This window comes from Muntiacus reevesi, chromosome X (genome assembly GCF_963930625.1).
Source record: "Muntiacus reevesi chromosome X, mMunRee1.1, whole genome shotgun sequence".
Taxonomy (NCBI): Eukaryota; Metazoa; Chordata; class Mammalia; order Artiodactyla; family Cervidae; genus Muntiacus; species Muntiacus reevesi.
In genome coordinates this window covers 126,831,131-126,851,708 of record NC_089271.1, presented here as the reverse complement: position 1 = coordinate 126,851,708, position 20,578 = coordinate 126,831,131, and the positions used below count along the sequence as shown (strand labels likewise).

Below are 20,578 nucleotides of genomic sequence, written 5' to 3'. Positions count from 1 at the left end.
ATATACATTAAAAAAAGACACCTAAGCCTTTTCCAGTGACCAAAACATTCATCATTTATATATCATACCTGTGACATTCAGATGATGCTATTTTTTTTCTTCCCAATTATTTTTATTAGTTGGAGACTAATTACTTTACAGTATTATAGTGGTTTTTGCCATACATTGACATGAATCAGCCATGGATCTACATGTGTTCCCCATCCTGAACCCCCATCCCAGTGGGTCATCCCAGTGCACCAGCCCCGAGCATTTGTCTTATGCACAGATGATGCTATTTCTAAACACAAAATTAGGAATATATGCTTTTATTGTTGTTGGAAGTAGGCTCTTTAATGATGGGCATGAGAGCCCATGTTATCAAGGAGATTGCTTAAGAACCCATCACACCCCCTAGCAAATATTACTGAATCTCACTGATTCTAAGGCATACAGTTGTTCACATTTTCAGCTCTGAACTCAGGACACATCTGGTGGTGGGTCATAATTTAATTGGCAGTGGTGATACACAGTATAGTAGTATACATGTATGCATATTGCACATAGTATAATCATGCTGCTTACGGTCAGTGGCATCTTAGAATGATGGCATATTCTAAGTGTCTCTCTGCCATCTTGCCTCTTTAAGGCACACAGACGTGTAGTGTACAGTGATGTGAATTTTTGGCCTACAAAATAGTACAACTTAAAACTTCAGAATGATTTGGAAGTAAGTCTTAACCTTAAACACTCTTGAAAGGCTGAAAGCCTAAAAGATTCCTTTAAAATGTATAATTGGTTAATCTCTAAATTAAGCTCATTAAGATGAACTATTTAAGACTTGTTTTTAAATGTCAAGGTGCTAGTTTAATAACTTGTTTAAAAGTTGAACATCCTCAAGTTGATATTTTTGCTCTACTAATATTAGCAAGGAGATCCAACCAGTCCATCCTAAAGGAGATCAGTCCTCCATCCTAAAGGAGATCAGTCCTGGGTGTTCATTGGAAGGACTGATGGTGAAGCTGAAACTCCAATACTTTGGCCACCTGATGGGAAGAGTTGACTCATTGGAAAAGACCCTGATGCTGGGAGGGATTGGGGGCAGGAGGAGAAGGGGATGACAGAGGATGAGATGGCTGGATGGCATCACCCACTCGATGGACATGAGTTTGAGTAAACTCCGGGAGTTGGTGATGGACAGGGAGGCCTGGCGTGCTGCGATTCATGAGGTCGCAAAGAGTCACGACTGAGTGACTGAACTGAACTGAACATTAGCATATTAAGATAACAAAGGGAACATTTTTTAACATTAAAATGATAGTTGGATAGTGAATTGAGTAGCATTTTATTTTGTGGATCTTTAGAAATATAAAAAAGCAAGTTAATAGAATTAAGATGATGATTCTATCTTTACTTATACTTTACTAATTGATGAGCTACTAAAGTTTAACCTTCTTTTATTTGTTTAGCTGTAAATATCTGTTAGAAGAGAAGGGACAAGAATATGTAAACAATATTCATTTAACCCATTCAATTGAGGAGTCTCTGGTAAGTCACATATTGTAGAATACACATTTTCAAATATTATGTAATTTGTTTTGAGCATTTCTTGGTGTAAAATTCACAGTATAGTATTTTAAATTAATAATGTATGATGAGCCTAAATGGGAGATCTTGAAGAGTGCTTGTTTTTCTCAAGCTGAAGCAAATTTGTGAAAAGGAGATCAGGATGAACCGAATTAAGTATCACTGTAGGTGAAAACAAACTTGAAGAACTAAAACACTTAAATCCCCTCAGCCTTCTGAAATTAGACTTGTATAATGTGTTTTGTACTGATAGTTTTTAACTTTTCACAGACAGTATTTAAAATCTGAAAAACATACCTAAATTGATAGTGTGGCCTGGGGTGGCTAAGGCATCAGTACTTTGTGGAAAGAGCCCTGGACTAGAATGGGACACAAGAGTTGCCATTATGGCCCTGCTGTGAACTGTTTAATCTCCCTGAGCCTCAGCTTCTTGTCTGTAAAGTGAGTGGACTGGAATCTTTTAACTTCCAGCTTCATCAGGCTATGCCTCTTGTGAATATTCATATGTTGAATTGGAATAAAACTAATTTATAAATTCATGATAGACATAATTTTTCAAATTGAGGTAATTGCCTTCTACCAAAAAGAATTCTAACTTATAATTCTTATTTGTATTTTAGGCGGGAACTGCTGAAAATGCACCATTGTTAACTAAAAGAATTGGTAAATATACTTTTTAAAATATTTTAATTTCATTGCCAATTTATTACAGTTATTATTTATAAGGTAAGCCGATTTTTTCAAGGTATTTTTCTTTGAGATAAGATTGCTATAAACTTAAGAATTAATGAAGTGCCTATACATTTCAGTTCAGTCGCTCAGTCATGTCTGACTCTTTGCGACCTCATGAAGCACAGCACGCCAGGCCTCCCTGTCCATCACCAACTCCCAGAATCCACCCAAACCCATGTCCATCGAGTCGATGATGCCATCCAACCATCTCATCCTCTGTCGTCCCCTCCTCCTCCTGCCTTCAATCTTTCCCAGCATCAGGGCCTTTTCAAATGAGTCAGCTCTTTGCATCAGGTGGCCAAAGTATTGGAGTTTCAGCTTCACCATCAGTCCCTCCAATGAGCACCCAGGACTTATCTCCTTTAGGATGGACTGGTTAGATCTCCTTGCAGTCCAAGGGACTCTCAACAGTCTTCTCCAATACCACAGTTTAAAAGCATCAGTTCTTTGACACTCAGCTTTCTTTATAGTCCAACTCTCACATCCATACATGACCACTGGAAAAACCATAGCCTTGACTAGACGGACCTTTGTTGGCAAAGTAATGTCTCTGCTTTTCAATATGCTGTCTAGGTTGGTCATAACTTTCCTTCCAAGGAGTAAGCGTCTTTTATTTTATTTTTTTTTCATTTATTTTTATTAGTTGGAGGCTAATTACTTTACAATATTGTAGTGGGTTTTGTCATACATTGACATGAATCAGCCATGGTTTTACATGTATTGTAAGCGTCTTTTAATTTCATGACTGCAGTCACCATCTGCAGTGAATTTGGAACCCAGGAAAATAAAGTCAGCTACTGTTTCCACTGTTTCCCCATCTATCTGCCATGAAGTGATGGGACCGGATGCCATGATCTTAGTTTTCTAAATGTTGAGCTTTAAGCCAACTTTTTCACTCTCCTCTTTCACCTTCATCAAAAGGCTCTTTAGTCCTTCCTTACTTTCTGCCATAAGGATGGTGTCATCTGCATATCTGAGGTTATTGATATTTCTCCTGGCAATCTTGATTCCAGCTTGTGCTTCTTCCAGCCTAGCGTTTCTCATGATGTACTCTGCATAGCAGTTAAATAAGCAGGATGATAATACACTGCCTTGACATACTCCTTTTCCTATTTGGAACCAGTCTGTTGTTCCATGTCCAGTTCTAACTGTTGCTTCCTGACCTGCCTACAGGTTTCTCAAGAGGCAGGGCAGGTGGTATGGTATGCCCATCTCTTTAAGAATTTTCCACAGTTCATTGTGATCCACACAGTCAAAGGCTTTGGCATAGTCATTAAAGCAGAAATAGATGTTTTTCTGAAACTCTTTTGCTTTTTCAATGATCCAGCGGATGTTGGCAATTTGATCTCTGGTTCCTCTGCCTTTTCTAAAACCAGCTTGAACATCTGGAAGTTCACAGTTCACGTATTGCTGAAGCCTGGCTTGGAGAATTTTAAGCATTACTTTACTAGTGTGTGAGATGAGTGCAATTGTGCAGTAGTTTGAGCATTCTTTGGCAATGCCTTTCTTTGGGATTGGAACGAAAACTGACGTTTTCCAGTCCTGTGGTCACTGCTGAGTTTTCCAAATGTGCTGGCATATTGAGGGCAGCACTTTTACAGCATCATCTTTCAGGATTTGAAATAGCTCAACTGGAATTGCATTACCTCCACTAGCTTTGTTCGTAGTGATGCTTTCTAAGGCCCACTTGACTTCACATTTCAGGATGTCTGGCTCTAGGTGAGTGATCACACCATCGTGATTATCTGGGTTGTGAAGATCTTTTTTGTACAGTTCTTCTGTGTATTCTTGCCACTTCTTCTTAATATCTTCTGCTTCTGTTGGGTCCCTACCATTTCTGTCCTTTGTTGAGCCCATCTTTGCATGAAAGATTCCCTTGGTATCTCTAATTTTCTTGAAGAGATCTCTAGTCTTTCCTATTCTATTGTTTTCCTCTATTTCTTTGCATTGATTGCCGAGGAAGACTTTCTTATCTCTGCTTGCTCTCTTTGGAACTCTGCATTCAAATGGGTATATCTTTCCTTTTCTCCCTTGCCTTTAGCTTCCCATCTTTTCACAGCTATTTGCAAGGCCTCTTGAGACAGCCATTTCGCTTTTTTGCATTTCTTTTTCTTGGGGACTATCTTGATTCCTGTCTCCTGTACAATGTCACAAGCCTCCATCCATAGTTCATCAGGCACTCTTGTCTATCAGATCTAGTCCCTTAAATCTATTTCTCACTTCTAATGTATAGAATAAGGGATTTGATTTAGGTCATACCTGAATGGTCTAGTGGTTTTCTCCACTTTCTTCAATTTCAGCCTGAATTCGGCAATAAGGAGTTCGTGATCCGAGCCACAGTCAGCTCCCAGTCTGGTTTTTTCTGACTGTATAGAGCTTCTCCATCTTTGGCTGCAAAGAATATAATCAATCTGATTTCAGTGTTGACCATCTGGTGATGTCCATGTGTAGAGTCTTCTCCTGTGTTGTTGAAAGAGGGTGTTTGCTATGACCGGTGCGTTCTCTTGGCAGAACTCTATTAGCCTTTGCCCTGCTTCATTCTGTACTCCAAGGCCAAATTTGCCTGTTACTCCAGGTGTTTCTTGACTTCCCACTTTTGCATTCCAGTCCCCTATAATGAAAAGGACGTCTTTTTTGGATGTTAGTTCTAGAAGGTCTTGTAGGTCTTCATAGAGCTGTTCAACTTCAGCTTTTCGGCCTTACTGATCAGGGCACAGACTTGAATTACCGTGACATTGAATGATTTGCCTTGGAAACGAACAGAGATCTTTCTGTCGTTTTTGAGATTGCATCCAAGTACTGCATTTTGGACTCTTGTTGACTATGATGGCTACTCCATTTCTTCTAAGGGATTCCTGCCCACAGCAGTAGATATAATGGTCATCTGAGTTAAATTCACCCATTCCAGTCCGTCTTAGTTCACTGATTCCTAGAATGTCTACATTCACTCTTCTCATCTCCTGTTTGACCACTTCCAATTTTCCTTGATTCATGGACCTAACATTCCAGGTTCCTATGCAATATTGCTCTTTACAGCATCAAATCTTGCTTCTATCACCAGTCCCGTTCACAACCGGTTGGCCTTAGGAAGTATCACTGAACAAAGCTAGTGGAGGTGATGGAATTCCTGTTGAGCTATTTCAAATCCTAAAAAATGATGCTGTGAAAGTGCTGCACTCAATATGCCAGCAAATTTGGAAAACTCATCAGTGGCCACAGGACTGGAAAAGATCCGTTTTCATTCTAATCCCAAAGAAAGGCAATGGCAAAGAATGCTCAAACTACTGCACAATTGCACTCATCTCACATGCTAGTAAAATAATGCTTAAAATTCTCCAAGCCAGGCTTCAGCAATACATGAACTATGAACTTCCAGATATTCAAACTGGTTTTATGTACTGGGAACATTCATTCAGAGGTTGAACAGATTTTCCAAGTTCGAGAGGAACAACTGTAGGCTGTACATTTTCATTTCTGTTAAAATCCCCCAAAAAAGAGTTAAGTGAATTTTTGTCAACAGAGTTTCTTTAGTTAGCCAAGATCATGAATCCAGTGTCCTATTGATATGCTATTACCATGATCAGCCCTAACCTACCTATTCCTTATTGGATGCCTCTTTTTGCCTTCCCCAGCTTCTTCGTAAAGGGATGTGGTTTGGTTTGTTTATATCCTATTGCCTTTTTAGAAAGGTAGAGATATTTTTTTAATCACAAAGATTCTTTACTCATTACTCATCATAGACATCTTTACAAACTAAAAGTGTGCAAAGAAAGATGTTAAACAAGAATATTATTATCCAACTTTTCAGAGAGGTTAAGTGACCAACCCACAGTTGCATTAGTGGTCTTCAGAATCCTACATCACACTACAGACCTCATTCTCAACCTAGTCATCGTGTTTTAAATATAATAGTTTAGTTTTAAAATATGTCTGGTGATTCCCCATCTATTTAGTATCTTAAAGATTAGAAGACAAGAGAATGCTATATATGTATATATATATGCTTTTGACTGAGACTCTTGCTCTGGTTTAGGATTAGTGTTTTTAGTTGATTTGCATTTCCCTGATATCTAACAATGTTGGGCATTTTTTTCATATGCTTTTGGGCCATTTGTATGTCTTCTTTGGAAAAATGTTCATCTCCTTTGCCTTTTTTTTAGTTGGATTACTTGATTTTTTATTATGGGCTTGTAATAGTTCTTTATATATTTTAGTTTTTTATACATATAAGTCCCATGTCAAGTATATGATTTGCAAATATTTTCTCCCATTCCATGGGTTGTCTTTTCATTTTCTTGTTAGTGTCCTTAAGAGTGTTATGCTTTTAGCTCTTACATTCAGGTCTGTGATCCATTTTGAGTTAATATTTTGTATATGGTATGAGGGAGAGGTTCATCTAACGATCACCCAGATCAAGATACAGAACATCTCTACCACCCTGGAAAGCTCTTTCAGGCCCCTTCACAATCAATATTTACCCTCAAGTTATATCCTGACTTCTATTACCATAGATTAGATTTGAACATCTTAAAAATGTAATCATACAATATGTACTCCATTGTCTCTGGTTCATCATTATGTTGATGTTTTGCTTATCATGTCTATGTGATTGATCCACGTTGTCTGTGGCAGTAGTTCGTTCTTCCTTGCTGTTTAATATTTGAATATACCACAATTTACTTATCCATTCACCTGATAAATGACACTTGAATTGTTTTCAGTTTGGGGCTGTTATAAATAACACTGCTATGAATATTCTTATGTATGTCTTTTGTGGGTATATGTACTCATTTTTAATACTGAAGAGTGGGGAATTCCTGAAGGCCTAGTGGTTAGGACTTGGCACTTTCACTGCTGGGGGGTGGGGGAGGGAGGAGGGCATGTTCAATCCCTGGTCAGGAAACCAAGATCCCTCAAGCTGCACAGCTTGGAAAAGAAAAAAGGAAAAAAAAATACCCAAGAGTGAAAGTGATGAGTCAGAGGATAGAAGTCTCTTTTAGCACATCACTACACAATCTGGTAAGATTAGTATTCGTCAGGCAGACAAAAGATTAAGAACTTTGCCCAGGGAGGAGAGTGAACAAAGGCATGAAGTCAAAGCAGAGAGACTGTCTCCTCCTGGAACTAGAAGTAATTCCTTTGATTTACACCTAGGAATCGGAAGGCCAAGAGCTCTACTAAGCTCTTCCCAGGTGGCTCAGTTGGTAAAGAATCCACCTGTCAATGCAGGAGATGCAGGTTGGATCTGGGTCAGGAAGGTCCCCTGCAGAAGGGCATGGCAACCCACTCCAGTATTCTTGCCTGGGAAATCCCATAGACAGAGGAGCCTGGCGGGCCGCAGTCCATGGAGTTGCAAAGAGTGGACACGACTTAGCGACTAAACACCACCACCACCACCACCACCACCACCACAGTCTGTAGTCCTACCTTGAGTGTCATTAAAGTGAGTTTGTATTAGGTTTCTTGCCTTATCTAGTCCACCCCACTCAACTGCAGAAACTAAGTCTGAGAGATAGGGAACTGATACATTGAAGGTCACAGACTGGAACTTCTTCTATTTCCCATGATTTTTTAAAAATAATAGTGGTGACTTGGTAAAGACGTCCACAGTTTCAGAATATTTGAAGCACTTAACCCTTTTTGTACCTGTTTTACCTTGTCTTGTACTGTTTATCATAGTCTTTAAAGCACCTAATCTCAATTCCTAATACTCCAAATACATACTCATTGTACTTTCAACTATTTTAAGATTCTGAAAGTGATTCTTCAGTGCCTAAATATTTCTAAATCCTGTTCCCAAAGCAGCTTTGGTTTGCTGGTTTGGTTTTGATTTTTTTGCTCGTTGCTTAAATTTTTCTTCTTAATGATACTCTGCTATTGAGTTGTGTTAATGAAAATAATTAAAGTCTGTGATTTTTTTCCTCACCAATTTTCATTTCAGATGATACAATATTCCAAAATCCTATGGTACAAGAAGCTATACGAATGGGATTCAGTTTCAAGGACATTAAGAAAACAATGGAGGGGAAAATTCAGACATCTGGGAGCAACTATAAATCACTTGAGGTTCTGGTTGCAGATCTAGTGAATGCTCAGAAAGACAATACACAAGATGAATCAAGTCAGACTTCATTACAGAAAGGTATGCATGCCTGTGTTGTAAAAGCAAGACACACCTAGTATTTCATTATGGATAGTATCTTATATGACTATGTGGCCCATGTATTTCCCCTTGGATAAGTGTTTTGTTAAACTTTTTATTATGAACGATGTCAAACATACTCAAAAGTGGAGAGAACAGTATAATGAACCCTCAGATACCCATCAGCCAGCTTCAATAATTATCAACACTTTTTCAATCTCGCTTCCTTTCTTCCCCCAACTTTGTTTTTTGCTGTAGTATTTCGGAGTAAATCCCAGACATCCTATATACCACTTGCCTATAAATACTTCAGTAACTAGGGACTTTTTTTTTTAACATGACCTTAATACTGTGTGTTAATCTGCTCGGACTGTTATAACAGTACCATAGACTGGGTGGCTTAGACAGCAGACATTTGTTTCTCATACTTCTGGAGGCTGGGAAGTCCAAGGTGCAGGCAGATTTGGTTCCTGGTGAAAACTCTCTTCTAGGCTGGCAGATGGCTGCCTTCTCTGTGTCCTCGCTTGGCCAAGAGAGATAGCATTCTGCTTTCTGTTCCTCTTCTTATAAGAACATTGATCCCATCATGGAGTCCCATCATCATGACCCCATGTAAACCAAATCACCTTTCGAAGGCCCTACCTCTAAGCACCATCACATAGGGTGTGAGGGCTTCAACGTGAGTTTTGGAGAGAAAGACATTTAGCCCATAATATACTATTGTCACAGTTAACAGAATTAACAGTAATTCCATAATATCATCTGAAATTCAGTTGATTTTAATTTTCCTCATCATCTTAAAATGTTTTTACATTTGATTTGTTCTGATCAGGATCCAAATAATATCTACTGATCTATTAATTTTAAAAGTGTAAGTTTATGCTCTATTTTAGGTAAAGAACAACAGAGGCTAACTTTTATCATTGCGTGTAGACTCTAAGTTTTGTAGTTGAAACTGCTTGGATTTAAGAGTATTTTGCAACTTTCCACATGATATAAATATGTAAAAGGGTCATACTGCTAAATAGAGCTTGAATTAAATGCATTTTAATACTGTGATTCATATACAAAGTGTATTGAAATGTAGAAGTATATAATCATTCTCTAAGCTTTTGACCACAAAAAATGAGAATTCTCCAAGTGCTAATGAACTTAAAAGTTCACTTATTTTGCTCTTTACATTCAAGACCTTTTTGATCTTTAAGTTATTTCAGATGCTTTTGAAACATTATTCAGATAATCAACTAAGTCATAAAGCAGTATAATATTGATGAGTTTTAAATTACTCTAGTTAGTGTCGAACATTCAGCAGAAAGTAGACTACTCTTTTCCTTAAAGATACATTTATTTAAAACCTATAATAGCTACTCTTATCTTGGCGATGGTGAAACAAATCATTTACTTTGTGATACAAGTGACTGTGTCATTTTCCCCTGCATCTTCACCACATCTCAAACTTAATTTAAGCTTGACAGTAAGGTGTTAGTTTTTATACCTGAAGGTGTTTACAGCAGAAAGATTTAGTGGGTTGCAGTAGGAAGAGAACAAAGGACAGGGTGCATCGGGGGATGTCTCTATTCAACAGGAGTTTGTGGGAGGGTCTCATCATTACTGAGATTACAAGCTGGGGTCGTGTGGGAAAGAGGGCCTAAGTTAATGCCAGTTCTCAAGGGCACACGTTAGAATTCATCAGTTGACGTCTCCTTAGTCTCACAAAATTGAGAGGCAGGTCATTGATACAGGCAAGCTTTTCATGAGGGGGGTGCTGTCTATTTCTCCTTCCAAAAGCTGATGAGGAAAACTGGCACTAGGATCTTTTTAATTCTGTACGAAATAGAGAGTGGGCCTAATTGAAGTAAAAGCAGATGAAATTTATTAGAAAAAAATATAATGTTATTGTTACTCACTAAGAAATCCTAGATTCAGTACTAGCTTTTATACCATTGTCTCTGTAACAGAGAATACCCCAGTCTTCTAAAGTGAAGTCTCTCAGTCGTGTCCAACTCTTTGTGACCCCATGGACTGTAGCCTACCAGGCTCCTCCGTCCATGGAATTTTCCAGGCAAGAGTACTGGAGTGGGTTGTAAAGATACTATCAAATTAGTATCTTTTCCCCTTTCTTTTTAAAAATGACATTGTATGATATAAAGCCCTTTACTTCATGTGTGTGGTAAGACACTTATTTTAATCCTTACATATATATGATAGAACGTAATGTAAAAATCAAATAACCCATGCACATTTCTTATCAGTCTGTCTTTCCACATAGATCTGCTCTGATTGGAACATGAATAACATCAATTTATTCTACAAGTGGTTTATAGTAATGTAGTAAAAATATTAGCAGATACCATGAAAAATTATCTAGCTATTGCCTTTATTGCTATGTGCCAGGTACCTCTCAACCTAGAAGAGGGTTTTGTGGCACGTAGAAGGGGAAGGGTGGCTCTGGAAAAGATGTAGAACCCAGTGGTTACTCTTTAGGCTAGAGTGAAGTAAAAAACTCTTAGTCTGGAAAAAAATGCCCAGAGCATCACCATCTCAAGTAAGTGTCTGTATGCACTGTAATATGGAACTGTAAACAATCAGAACCAATCAGAACCAAAGGAACCTTAAAGATCCTATAATAATTTTCATTACTTCAGAGAAAACTGAAGTGCTGATGAACTGTTACTCAAGATCACACAGATAGTTGGGAGTAAAATTCCGGTTTCCTGACTTATGGTCCAGTGTTGTTTTTTTTTTTTTTTAATTGTGGGTAATTCCCTGGTGGTCCTATGGTTAGGACTTGACACTTTTAGTACCAAGGACCCAGGTTCAATCCCTGGTCCAGGAGGTAAGATCCCACAAGTCACGTGGTGTGGCAAAAAAAAAAAAGATAAATGCACATAAAATTTACCCTCTGAGCCATTTTTAAGTGTATAGTTCAGTAATTTTAAATACATTCACATTGTTGTGCAGTCAATCTCCAGAGCTCTTTTCATCTACAAAACTGAAACTCTTTATCTATTAAACAGCTTCCATTTTCCCGTTCCCCTGGCAGCCACCATTCTGCTTTCTGTCTCTGTAAATTTGACTACTGTAGGTATCTGATTCAATGTCCTTTTTTATTCATTGTAGCATCACATGCAAAAGTAATGTCTAAGTTAATTGTTTTCCTCTTCATGATTTTGTTTTTGGATTACAAAGGTACTTTTATAAGACACTTCAAAGGGGTAGTCCCCTCACCCCCAGGACTGGCCTGGGGGAGAGAGACTACCTGAGAGGAGGGAACCCCAAAAGAGACCTGCTGTGGACTCCGGGCAAAAGGAATGCCTGGGTACTGGGGGCTGTGAGCATGACAGGAGGAAGTGGAGTGGGACAGGCTCCAGGCACACAGGCGAAGTGCGAGAAGATTGGACAAAAAGCCACAAAGTTACTTGGGTTGCTTCTTTTCATTTGCCTTTTTCAGCTTTTGCTGCCTGATCTCCAGGTCCTTCTGTTTGTGGACCACAGCGGAAAGCTTGTCATCTCAGTGTTTTCTCTTAACCAAGTCACTCTGCTTTTCCATATTCCTCTGGCAGGCTGGCTTTCGCTGGTTGCCACAGTCTTGGTGATGGCTGAAATATACACTATTCTGACTTACTTGGTCAGATGCATCTATATAATACAAATCAGTTTATAATGCCATCCTTTACTTTTGTTGTTTGCTATGCCCCGAATGCCTTTTTCCTGTTTGTATACCTAATCTTATTCCCCACTGCACCCCCGATTCCCTAAACCCATTTCTTGAATTTGTCCTTCAAGGCTCAGCTCAAAGGTCACTCTTTGAAGTTTCCCCAAAGACTCATAGCACACTTTGCAACGTCCTCTTCTCTACTCTCTCTGTTAAAGCATTTGTAACGTTATATTGGAACTTTTTCTGTCCCCTCCTATCTGTTAGGCTTCTTGAGGACAGGCAGTTTATCTTTCTTATCTCTATGTTCCATATTTGAGTTTCGAATTATGCCCAGGAGGTTGCCTTTTAAGAAAAAAAGGGATGAAATAATCCTTTTCTCCATGACTAGCCAAGAAAACCTTACTGAAGCAATTCTGGTATCTTTTTCCAGGTTAAAACCTTTCACTGGCTTTGGGGCCTTAGGTGTCAAGTCCAAACCCCTTTACATGGGTTACCAGATCCTTCATCACCAGGCTCCTGCTAACCTTCTCTAGCCTCATGCTATAGTCTCATGCTATTTCCCCTTTACATTCTCTTCCCAAACCTTACCTGTGCACTTGCAGGCCTCATTCTGTTTCTCTCCTTGGAGCCTGCCTATATTATTTCCTCTGCCCAGAGCCCTCTTCTCCCACTGCTCTTGTCCCCCAAGGTCTAAGGCCTTCTCCCTCTCTTAGTTTACTCCTACTTATCCTTTAGGACCCAATTTAGGTATAATTTTTTTCTGGAAGGCCTTCCCTCTGTGTTTGTGTACATGGATACCCAGCCTTCCTACATCTTCATAACATATTGTAATTACTTTAGTCATTACATTGTATTATAATTTCCTGCCTGCTTGTGTTCCTGACTTGTCTATGAATAGATTAGGAGCCCAGGAGCCATATATGTGTTAATCTATCTCTAATGCCTAGAACCTAGCTAAGTGTTCCATAAGCATTTGTTGAATAAAATTAAACCACTATTTCCCAAACTTGTTTTCAAAATAGTGTTCACCAGAATGTTAAGAGGTGTCATGAAAAAGGAGCTCTGTAGTTAAATAGGGAATGCATTTTGAATTTCTAAGAGGGCATATATGCTTTATTATACTGCCCTCAACTTGATAGCCATGGTTCAGAAATGCCAGTGTGCTCAACCCCAGAAACATTAGATTGAGTGAATGGGGCCCAGGAATCTATTTTTTTTTTTTTATTGCCCCTAGTCATTCTCATGTGAAGCTAAATTTGGAAACCACTGGTATACAGTGATCACAAAGATTGTTAAAATATGTAATACATTTGGAATCATGCCTAGCGCCTAGTAGAAGTGCTGTATTACTTTTAACTGCTGCTATTACTGATGTTGTTGTCATAGTTATATATGATTGTGAAACATATTCTTGTGCCATATTTGTTAACATTTCTCAAAACTAAGTTTGACAAAGGCTGAATTAAACAAGAATTTCAGTGCCACCTGTATATTGATAACGCCCAGGTTTCTATCTTTAGCCCTGATTTCTTCTGACCTTAAGACTTAACTCTCCGATCACCTACTGGACATTTTTATATGGATGCCCTGCAAACACCTCAGAAATATCTTAAAAATCCCAAACCTGTACCTCCATTTTTATTTCCTATTGGCACTACCATCCCCTTGTCAGCCATGCTAGAAATCTTGAAATCAACTTTATTTCCTCTTTCTTCCTCACCCTTCACATCTAATCACTAAATCCTACTTGTCTCATTTCATAAGTGGCCCTCCACTTCCATCTCTCCATTTCTGGAATAAGCCATGCCCTTTCAATATGCTGCTACTTTTACCTAACCCTTGCTTCTCTGCTTAGCAAATTGCTGTTTTTAAATGTCACTCTTCCATTTCCCCCCTTCCCCACCCAACAGCCACCAACCTGTGAAACCTTCCCCACCTAACCTGAACAGAACTTGTTCTGTTGCCTTGTCCCAGAGCCCTTTGTCTGTAACTTTATTACAGCACTTATCACTCTGTACTTTGTGCTTACTTCTGTAGCTTCAGCTCACATCCTTCTCTCCCACTAGCCTGTGAACTGCTTAAGAGTAGATGCCATGTGTGAGTTATCCCATCTCCTGACACTTGACCAGCGTTCAGCACATAGTAGGGGTTCACACTGTTTCAGTGAATTTAACCAACTCAGAAAGTCTAAAATTAACACATTTTTTTCTCTTTGTACAGACATTAGTACTGAAGAGCAGCTAAGGCTCCTGCAAGAGGAGAAGGTTTGCAAAATCTGTATGGATAGAAATATTGCTGTCGTCTTTATTCCTTGTGGACATCTGGTCACTTGTAAACAGTGTGCTGAAGCACTTGACAAGTGTCCCATGTGCTACACAGTCATTACTTTCAAGCAAAAAATTTTCATGTCGTAATCTAACTGCAGTAGGTGTCTTATGTTCTTATTACCCTGATTGAATGTGTGATGTGAACCAACTTGAAGAAATCAGCATTGAATTCCATTAGCATTTGCTGCAAAGTAGGAAGAAAATGTAAACTGCGATGTTATAGTTGGCAGTCTAAAATTTGAATATCTGGATTTTTCAGGATGTTAACTGTATTAGCTGTTCTATTTTTTTTCCCACTGTTATTTAATTGAAACCCTAGACTAAGAAGCATCATATTGTAACTGATCACAATGTGTGTTTTATAGTACACTTAGTTTTCTAAATGTAAGTGAATTAATCAATTGAATTTTTCATTCATTTTGGATAGGCTTAACAAATAGAGCATTCTGTATGAATGTGGAGATTAGAGTTAATCTCCCCAATCACATAGTTTGTTTTGTGTGAAAAAGGAATGAACTGTTCCACACTGGTGGAAAGATGGAGATGATTTTTAGATGTTTGTGTTTTAGGATTTTGTCCATTTTCTTTTAAATTATATGCATGTACTTGGGTGGATGATTTTTTTTAATGATTTTGCCATTGTTAAAAGGGTATTTAATGATTGAATACCATTTAGCCTACATGTACTGACATAAAAAGACATCAGAGGTATATCAAGTGGCAAAACACTATGTGTAGAATGAGCCAAGTGAAGGTGTGTGTATTTTATATACGTATAGAACAGAAGATTGGAAAGATAGGCACCAAACTGTTAAATGTGGTTTCTCTTGAAAGGGGGTGGGGGGATGGGTCCCAGAGGGGCTTTATAAGGGCCTTTCACTTTCTACTTTTTTCATTTTGTTCTGTTTGAATTTTTTATAAGTATTATTACTTTTGTAATCAAAATTTTTAGAAAGTATTTTACTGATTTAAAGGCTTAGGCATGTTCAAACGCCTGCAAAACTACTTATTGCTCAGCTTTAGTTTTCCTAATCCAAGAAGGCAGGGCAGTTAACCTTTTTGGTGCCAATGTGAAATTTAAATGTTTATATGTTTTTCCTGCTTTGTGGATGAAAAATATTTCTGAGTGGTAGTTTTCTGACAGGTAGACCATGTCTTCTCTTGTTTCAAAATAAATATTCCTGATTTTGTAAAATGAAATATAAAATATGTCTCAGATCTTCCAATTAATTAGTAAGGATTCATCTTTAATCCTTGCTAGTTTAAGCCTGCCTAAGTCACTTTACTAAAAGATCTTTGTTAACCGAGTATTTTAAACATCTGTCAGCTTATGTAGGTAAAAGTAGAAGCATGTTTGTACACTGCTCGTAGTTATAGTAACAGCTTTCCATGTTGAGATTCTCATATCTTGTATCTTAAAGTTTCATGTGAATTTTTACCGTTAGGATGCTTAAGATGTATATAGGATAAAATGTCAAGTCTTCACCTAAGTTTTTTGTTTTCTTGTCTAGTAATAGTAGCAGATACTTCTGGAATGTTCTCTCAAGATCCTTAAAAACTTCTTGGAAACTATAAAATACTGACAAGAAAAGAAGAATAGTTTTTTGAATATTAAAGAGAAAATAAATCTTGAGTAAGAATCAATATAGGTTAAAAAGATAAAAGTTTAAAAACACCTCATAGAACACCCAGGCAAAGATCCTCACAACAACCTGTTGTAGAGGTGAGTGAGGCATTTTACTGTAGAGAAAAGTTTGAGAGTAAAACTGTCAGTAATTATATTTTTGTTGTATTTTCTAAGAGAAAGAGTATTGTTACGTTCTCTTAACCTTTGTTAATTACTACTTTGATATTCATTTAAAGCATTACAAATTTAAATGAGAATTTTTAAAGTCAAATAATGACCGTCCTGTTTTTGTTTTACTATGTAAATCCTCAGTTCTTTACTTTTACACTTTCTTCCACTTAGATTTAGTTATATATTCATTAAAAGTTAAACTTTATATGTATAATCTAAGCTTTAAATTTAAACAAATTACAAGGGGAGAAAAGTGTTAAAGGTTTAAAAATGTGTTTCCAGGACACGTCAGCTCCAAGTCAGGTAGTTGGTTCAATCTAGTTGTTGTCCAAGGACTGAATTGTTTTAACATAAGGTTTTCCAGTTCTGGGAGCCTCAGTTCTTTAAAACTCTTAAAACTTGTATGTTTAGACTTAAGCAAGACCTTTTTTCTCCCCATGAGTTGTGAAATTTAATGCATGAAGCTGATGTGGCTAACAAGTTTATTTTAAGAATTGTTTAGAAATGCTGTTGCTTCAGGTTCTTAAATCACTCAGCGCTCCAACTTCTAATCAAATTTTTAAAGACTTACCAATGTTTGCCTGTGTTTGCACTATGAAAAGCACTGGATCCTTCCCATCTCTTTGTACAAAGAATGATCACTTGCAAGGTCAAAAATACAGCCAGAAAAAAAAAATACAGCCAGATCCAAATCTCAGCCTCCCCCTTCCCAAAATAGTTCTCAGTATCTCCATGTAGACTTCCTTTTCTGTATAAAGTTCACTCTAAGAGTTCAAAGGCACCGCCTATTTTACTACATTTTAGTCATGTGAAGTCAAGTTTTATAATAAATAGTTGTCTTTATTCATAATAATCTGGTGTGCTGATCAATAGCCTTGTCTTAATTTTTGAGAAATGAGTTTAGTGTTTATAAATTCCAGTTTATTAAGTAATGGCTTTGTATTACCTTTCCTCCTAGATTTTCGTTTATTTTCCCTTGGGTTAGGGGCTAAGATGGAGTAGGGTGGGTGTAGTGAATGTATGTGATGTGATTTGGCCCTGTGTATTACAATCTTTTGTTGTTTTATCACTTAAATGTTGGTAGTTTTCTTCCTGGTTTTCATTTTAGTGGATAAAATTGGTACTTTGAATGGAGACTACCACCACAGCATTAGTTCCACATATTGTACCCTTCAGACTGAAATCACTGTTTTATTTCCTGATTACCCAGTAGGTTGAATATGGGGGAAAGGGGTGGAGGGATTGGAGAAATAGGATAGGTTGTATATCGTTTCCATTAGAGAAAGAAGAAAATGGGATGGAATATTTGACAGATATGGTTTTTAGCCACATCTGGTTTGGAAAAGAGGTAACCATTTCTTCATCTGTGAATTGCAAATAGTACCTGTCTTACAAAATTATAAGGGTTGAAGGAGACTGTATATGTAAAATACTTGCTATAAATGTTAATTCCCTTCCTGACACTTTTTTACCTTCCATGGATTTGCCTTGACTCTGGAAATTAGGGCTAAAACTTAGATAATAACTCTTTCACTGACTCTTAATTCATCTTTCTCATTGTTTGTCATAGTTAAGATGCAAATTACAGTACACAAGTAGGTCAAATTCTTAAAAATATTTAAATTCCTTTTTTAAAAACTTGAAAAAATATTACCAAATTTAGTTGAGCTTTTCTAATAGAAACAATTGGCTTAGTCCCACTTTTATAATCAGTTTCAGTTTGACTTAGCACAATGTGCATTTCACTTGCAGCATAACAGAATCATAGGATGTCAGCTAGAAGTGACCTTAGAGAGTATCTAATTCATCCCCTCCCCCCTTTTTTTTCTCTTCTCTTCTCTTCTTTTTTTTTTTTTGGCATTTATTTATATTAGTTGGAGGCTAATTACTTTACAATATTGTAGTGGTTTTTGCCATACAAAGATAAACCATCTGAGGCTCAAAGGTGTAATGATTTGTTCAAAGCTACATAGCTAATTAGTGATAGCCCAGACTGGGACATATTTTGACGGTGAAAAACTTCAAGCTACCTCTCTAGGGAGGTCTCAAATGTTTATTTTTTCAACTATTCTTTGTTCTATACCATAACATTCACTACATATTAAATGACACTTTATAACTAATACAGTAGGACAATCTTAAATACATATGGCTTCAAATTGTACAATACTGCATTAATGTTTTGGTGGTAAGATTCTATTTTGAAGTCTAAAGTTTGCAGAAATGCATATAGATTTTTTTTTCATTTACTACATTCTTGTGTATCATTGTGTATCATTGTGTTTGTGTATCATTTAAAATTACTATGTAAGTATATTTTGTCATTCTGTCTATACTTAGCAACAAATTTGCACTTTTTATTTGATGTAGCAAAGGCTTTAATGTAATTTTTGTTAGAAGATTTTGCATTACGTTTATACTTTATATCTAACCTGACAGAGTGACTGATTCTTATGTCATTGTAATACTGTTGTGAATAATCACGTGAAATGTGTGAGATAGAGTACTATATTTGTGAATATAATTTTATGGCTGTTTTCATTTAATAGAAACCTTTCCATCAGTATGGAAAACTAAGAAAATTGCTTTCTACTGTATAATCTGGCAGTCATCATAGATTAAAGCTTATTTTTCTGTGAATAAAAACTTATCCAATAAAGCACTATTCTTTAAGATGATATCTTATTACTTTGTATTTGTTTCACGTCCTCAGAAAAAAATAAAATAGCCCTCTTAAAAATATTAATACTAAAATGTAACCTCCCAAATATATCCTATGCCATTATGGGGCCAGACATTAAGGTACACATCAAGTCATGTGATATTTAAAAAAAGACATCTGCTTTCACATTAGTTTATAGAATTCTATAAGTACATGAAAAGTTTATTTTTAGTTTTGTGTAAAAATATGAAACTCCCTCTCCACAAAGATTGGCCTGGTTAACTCAAGAGATACTATAGTCACCTTAACAAGGCTTGAATAAGCAAGAGACCTAAAAAGCCACTACCCCTTTGAGGCAGGCAGCAGAGATGAATTTTTGTGAGTCTACAGAAGCAGCTGCCCAGAGTTTCAGAAACTGTAAGCAAATCTGGTAGGATAAAAAGCCAGGGAATTAAAAAAAAAAAAAAGCAAGGGAATTGTAATTATCCTTCAATAAAAAATTAATTAGGAAAAAAGTGAGGAAATAAAGGCTTTTCAAAGGGAGAGGGAAATTTAGAAAAGGGCATTTCAAGTACTATTTCCCCTACCCCTTCCTACCCACAATGGAGGTTCCTAAATTGAGAGTTGTATTTCAGGCCTAGTCTATTATTTAGTTACTACCTGTGTCTGACTCTTTCTTACAGACTCTATGAACTGTAGCCCACCAGGCTTCTGTCCATGGGATTTCTCAGGCGAGAATACTACAATGGGTTGCCATTTCCTTCTCCATGGGATCTTCCCAACCCAGGGATTGAACCCATGTCTCCTGCATTGGTAGGTGGGTTCTTTACCACTGAGCCACCAGGGAAGCCCCATCTGTATAGTGACTGATTATCAAATTCCTGACTGTTACCACTGTTATCTGAGATACCATAAGACTGTTGTAAATGTAGTTCACATTTCTTACATGTCAGCTATACTTTCAATGAATATTGATGAAGATGTGAATTTTCAAAGCTTTCTCTTACAAAAATTTTCAAACTTACATAAAAGTAGAAATGAAAATATAATGAACCTCCTAATCATCATTCAGCTTCAACAAATAACATTTTGCCAGTCTTGTTTCATCTAGGACTCTCCCTCCCTTTATTTTTAAAATTTATTTATTGTTGATATATTTTAAAGTAAATCCTAGACATTATGTTATTTCTCCTATAATTATCTTGTTATATACCTATACAGGATTAGAACACTTTTTAAATTGTGAAGTTTTAACTTGCCACTATTACTGCTAAATTTTAATGGACATCTAAACAAGAATTAAGATCAACTTTATTCCCCTCTTTCCCCTATTTGAAGATTAAGGTAAATAAACATGCTCAAAACTGATATAATTTAAAAAATACTTTTAGGGAGTTCCATGGTGGTCCTGTGGTTAAGACTCCGTACTTTCATTATGGTCAGGGTGCAGTCTCTGGTTTGGGAGCTAAGATTCTGCAAGCCATGTAGCATGACCAAACAAAAAAAAAAGAAATTTTTTTAATGATGTTCTCACTATTTCATTTGTAGTTTGCTTATATAGATTATAGACTAAATGTGATACTTATTAGAAGTTGATGGGCTAGTTTGCAACAATGTAGATGGACCTAGAGAGTATTATACTGAGTGACATAAGTGGAGAAAGAAAAACACTGGATGATATCACTCACATGTA

At 37.0% G+C, this 20,578-nt stretch overlaps 1 protein-coding gene and 1 pseudogene across 5 annotated transcripts in view; one reads left to right on the top strand and one right to left on the bottom strand.

Moving 5' to 3' along the window:
* XIAP (X-linked inhibitor of apoptosis) overlaps positions 1 to 18,895 on the top strand; it is a 40,867-nt gene extending 21,972 nt beyond the window's left edge. For all 5 annotated transcript variants that reach the window (XM_065915055.1, XM_065915057.1, XM_065915056.1 and 2 more), the window contains 4 exons: positions 1,449 to 1,527; positions 2,187 to 2,229; positions 8,240 to 8,440; positions 14,319 to 18,895. In XM_065915055.1, coding sequence (XP_065771127.1) covers positions 1,449 to 1,527; positions 2,187 to 2,229; positions 8,240 to 8,440; positions 14,319 to 14,512 — 517 coding nt within the window. In that variant the 3' untranslated portion in view covers positions 14,513 to 18,895. The remainder of the gene's footprint in view (positions 1 to 1,448; positions 1,528 to 2,186; positions 2,230 to 8,239; positions 8,441 to 14,318) is intronic.
* LOC136153340 (small EDRK-rich factor 2-like) lies at positions 11,715 to 12,378 on the bottom strand (annotated as a pseudogene).
* Positions 18,896 to 20,578: the final 1,683 nt, after the last annotated feature.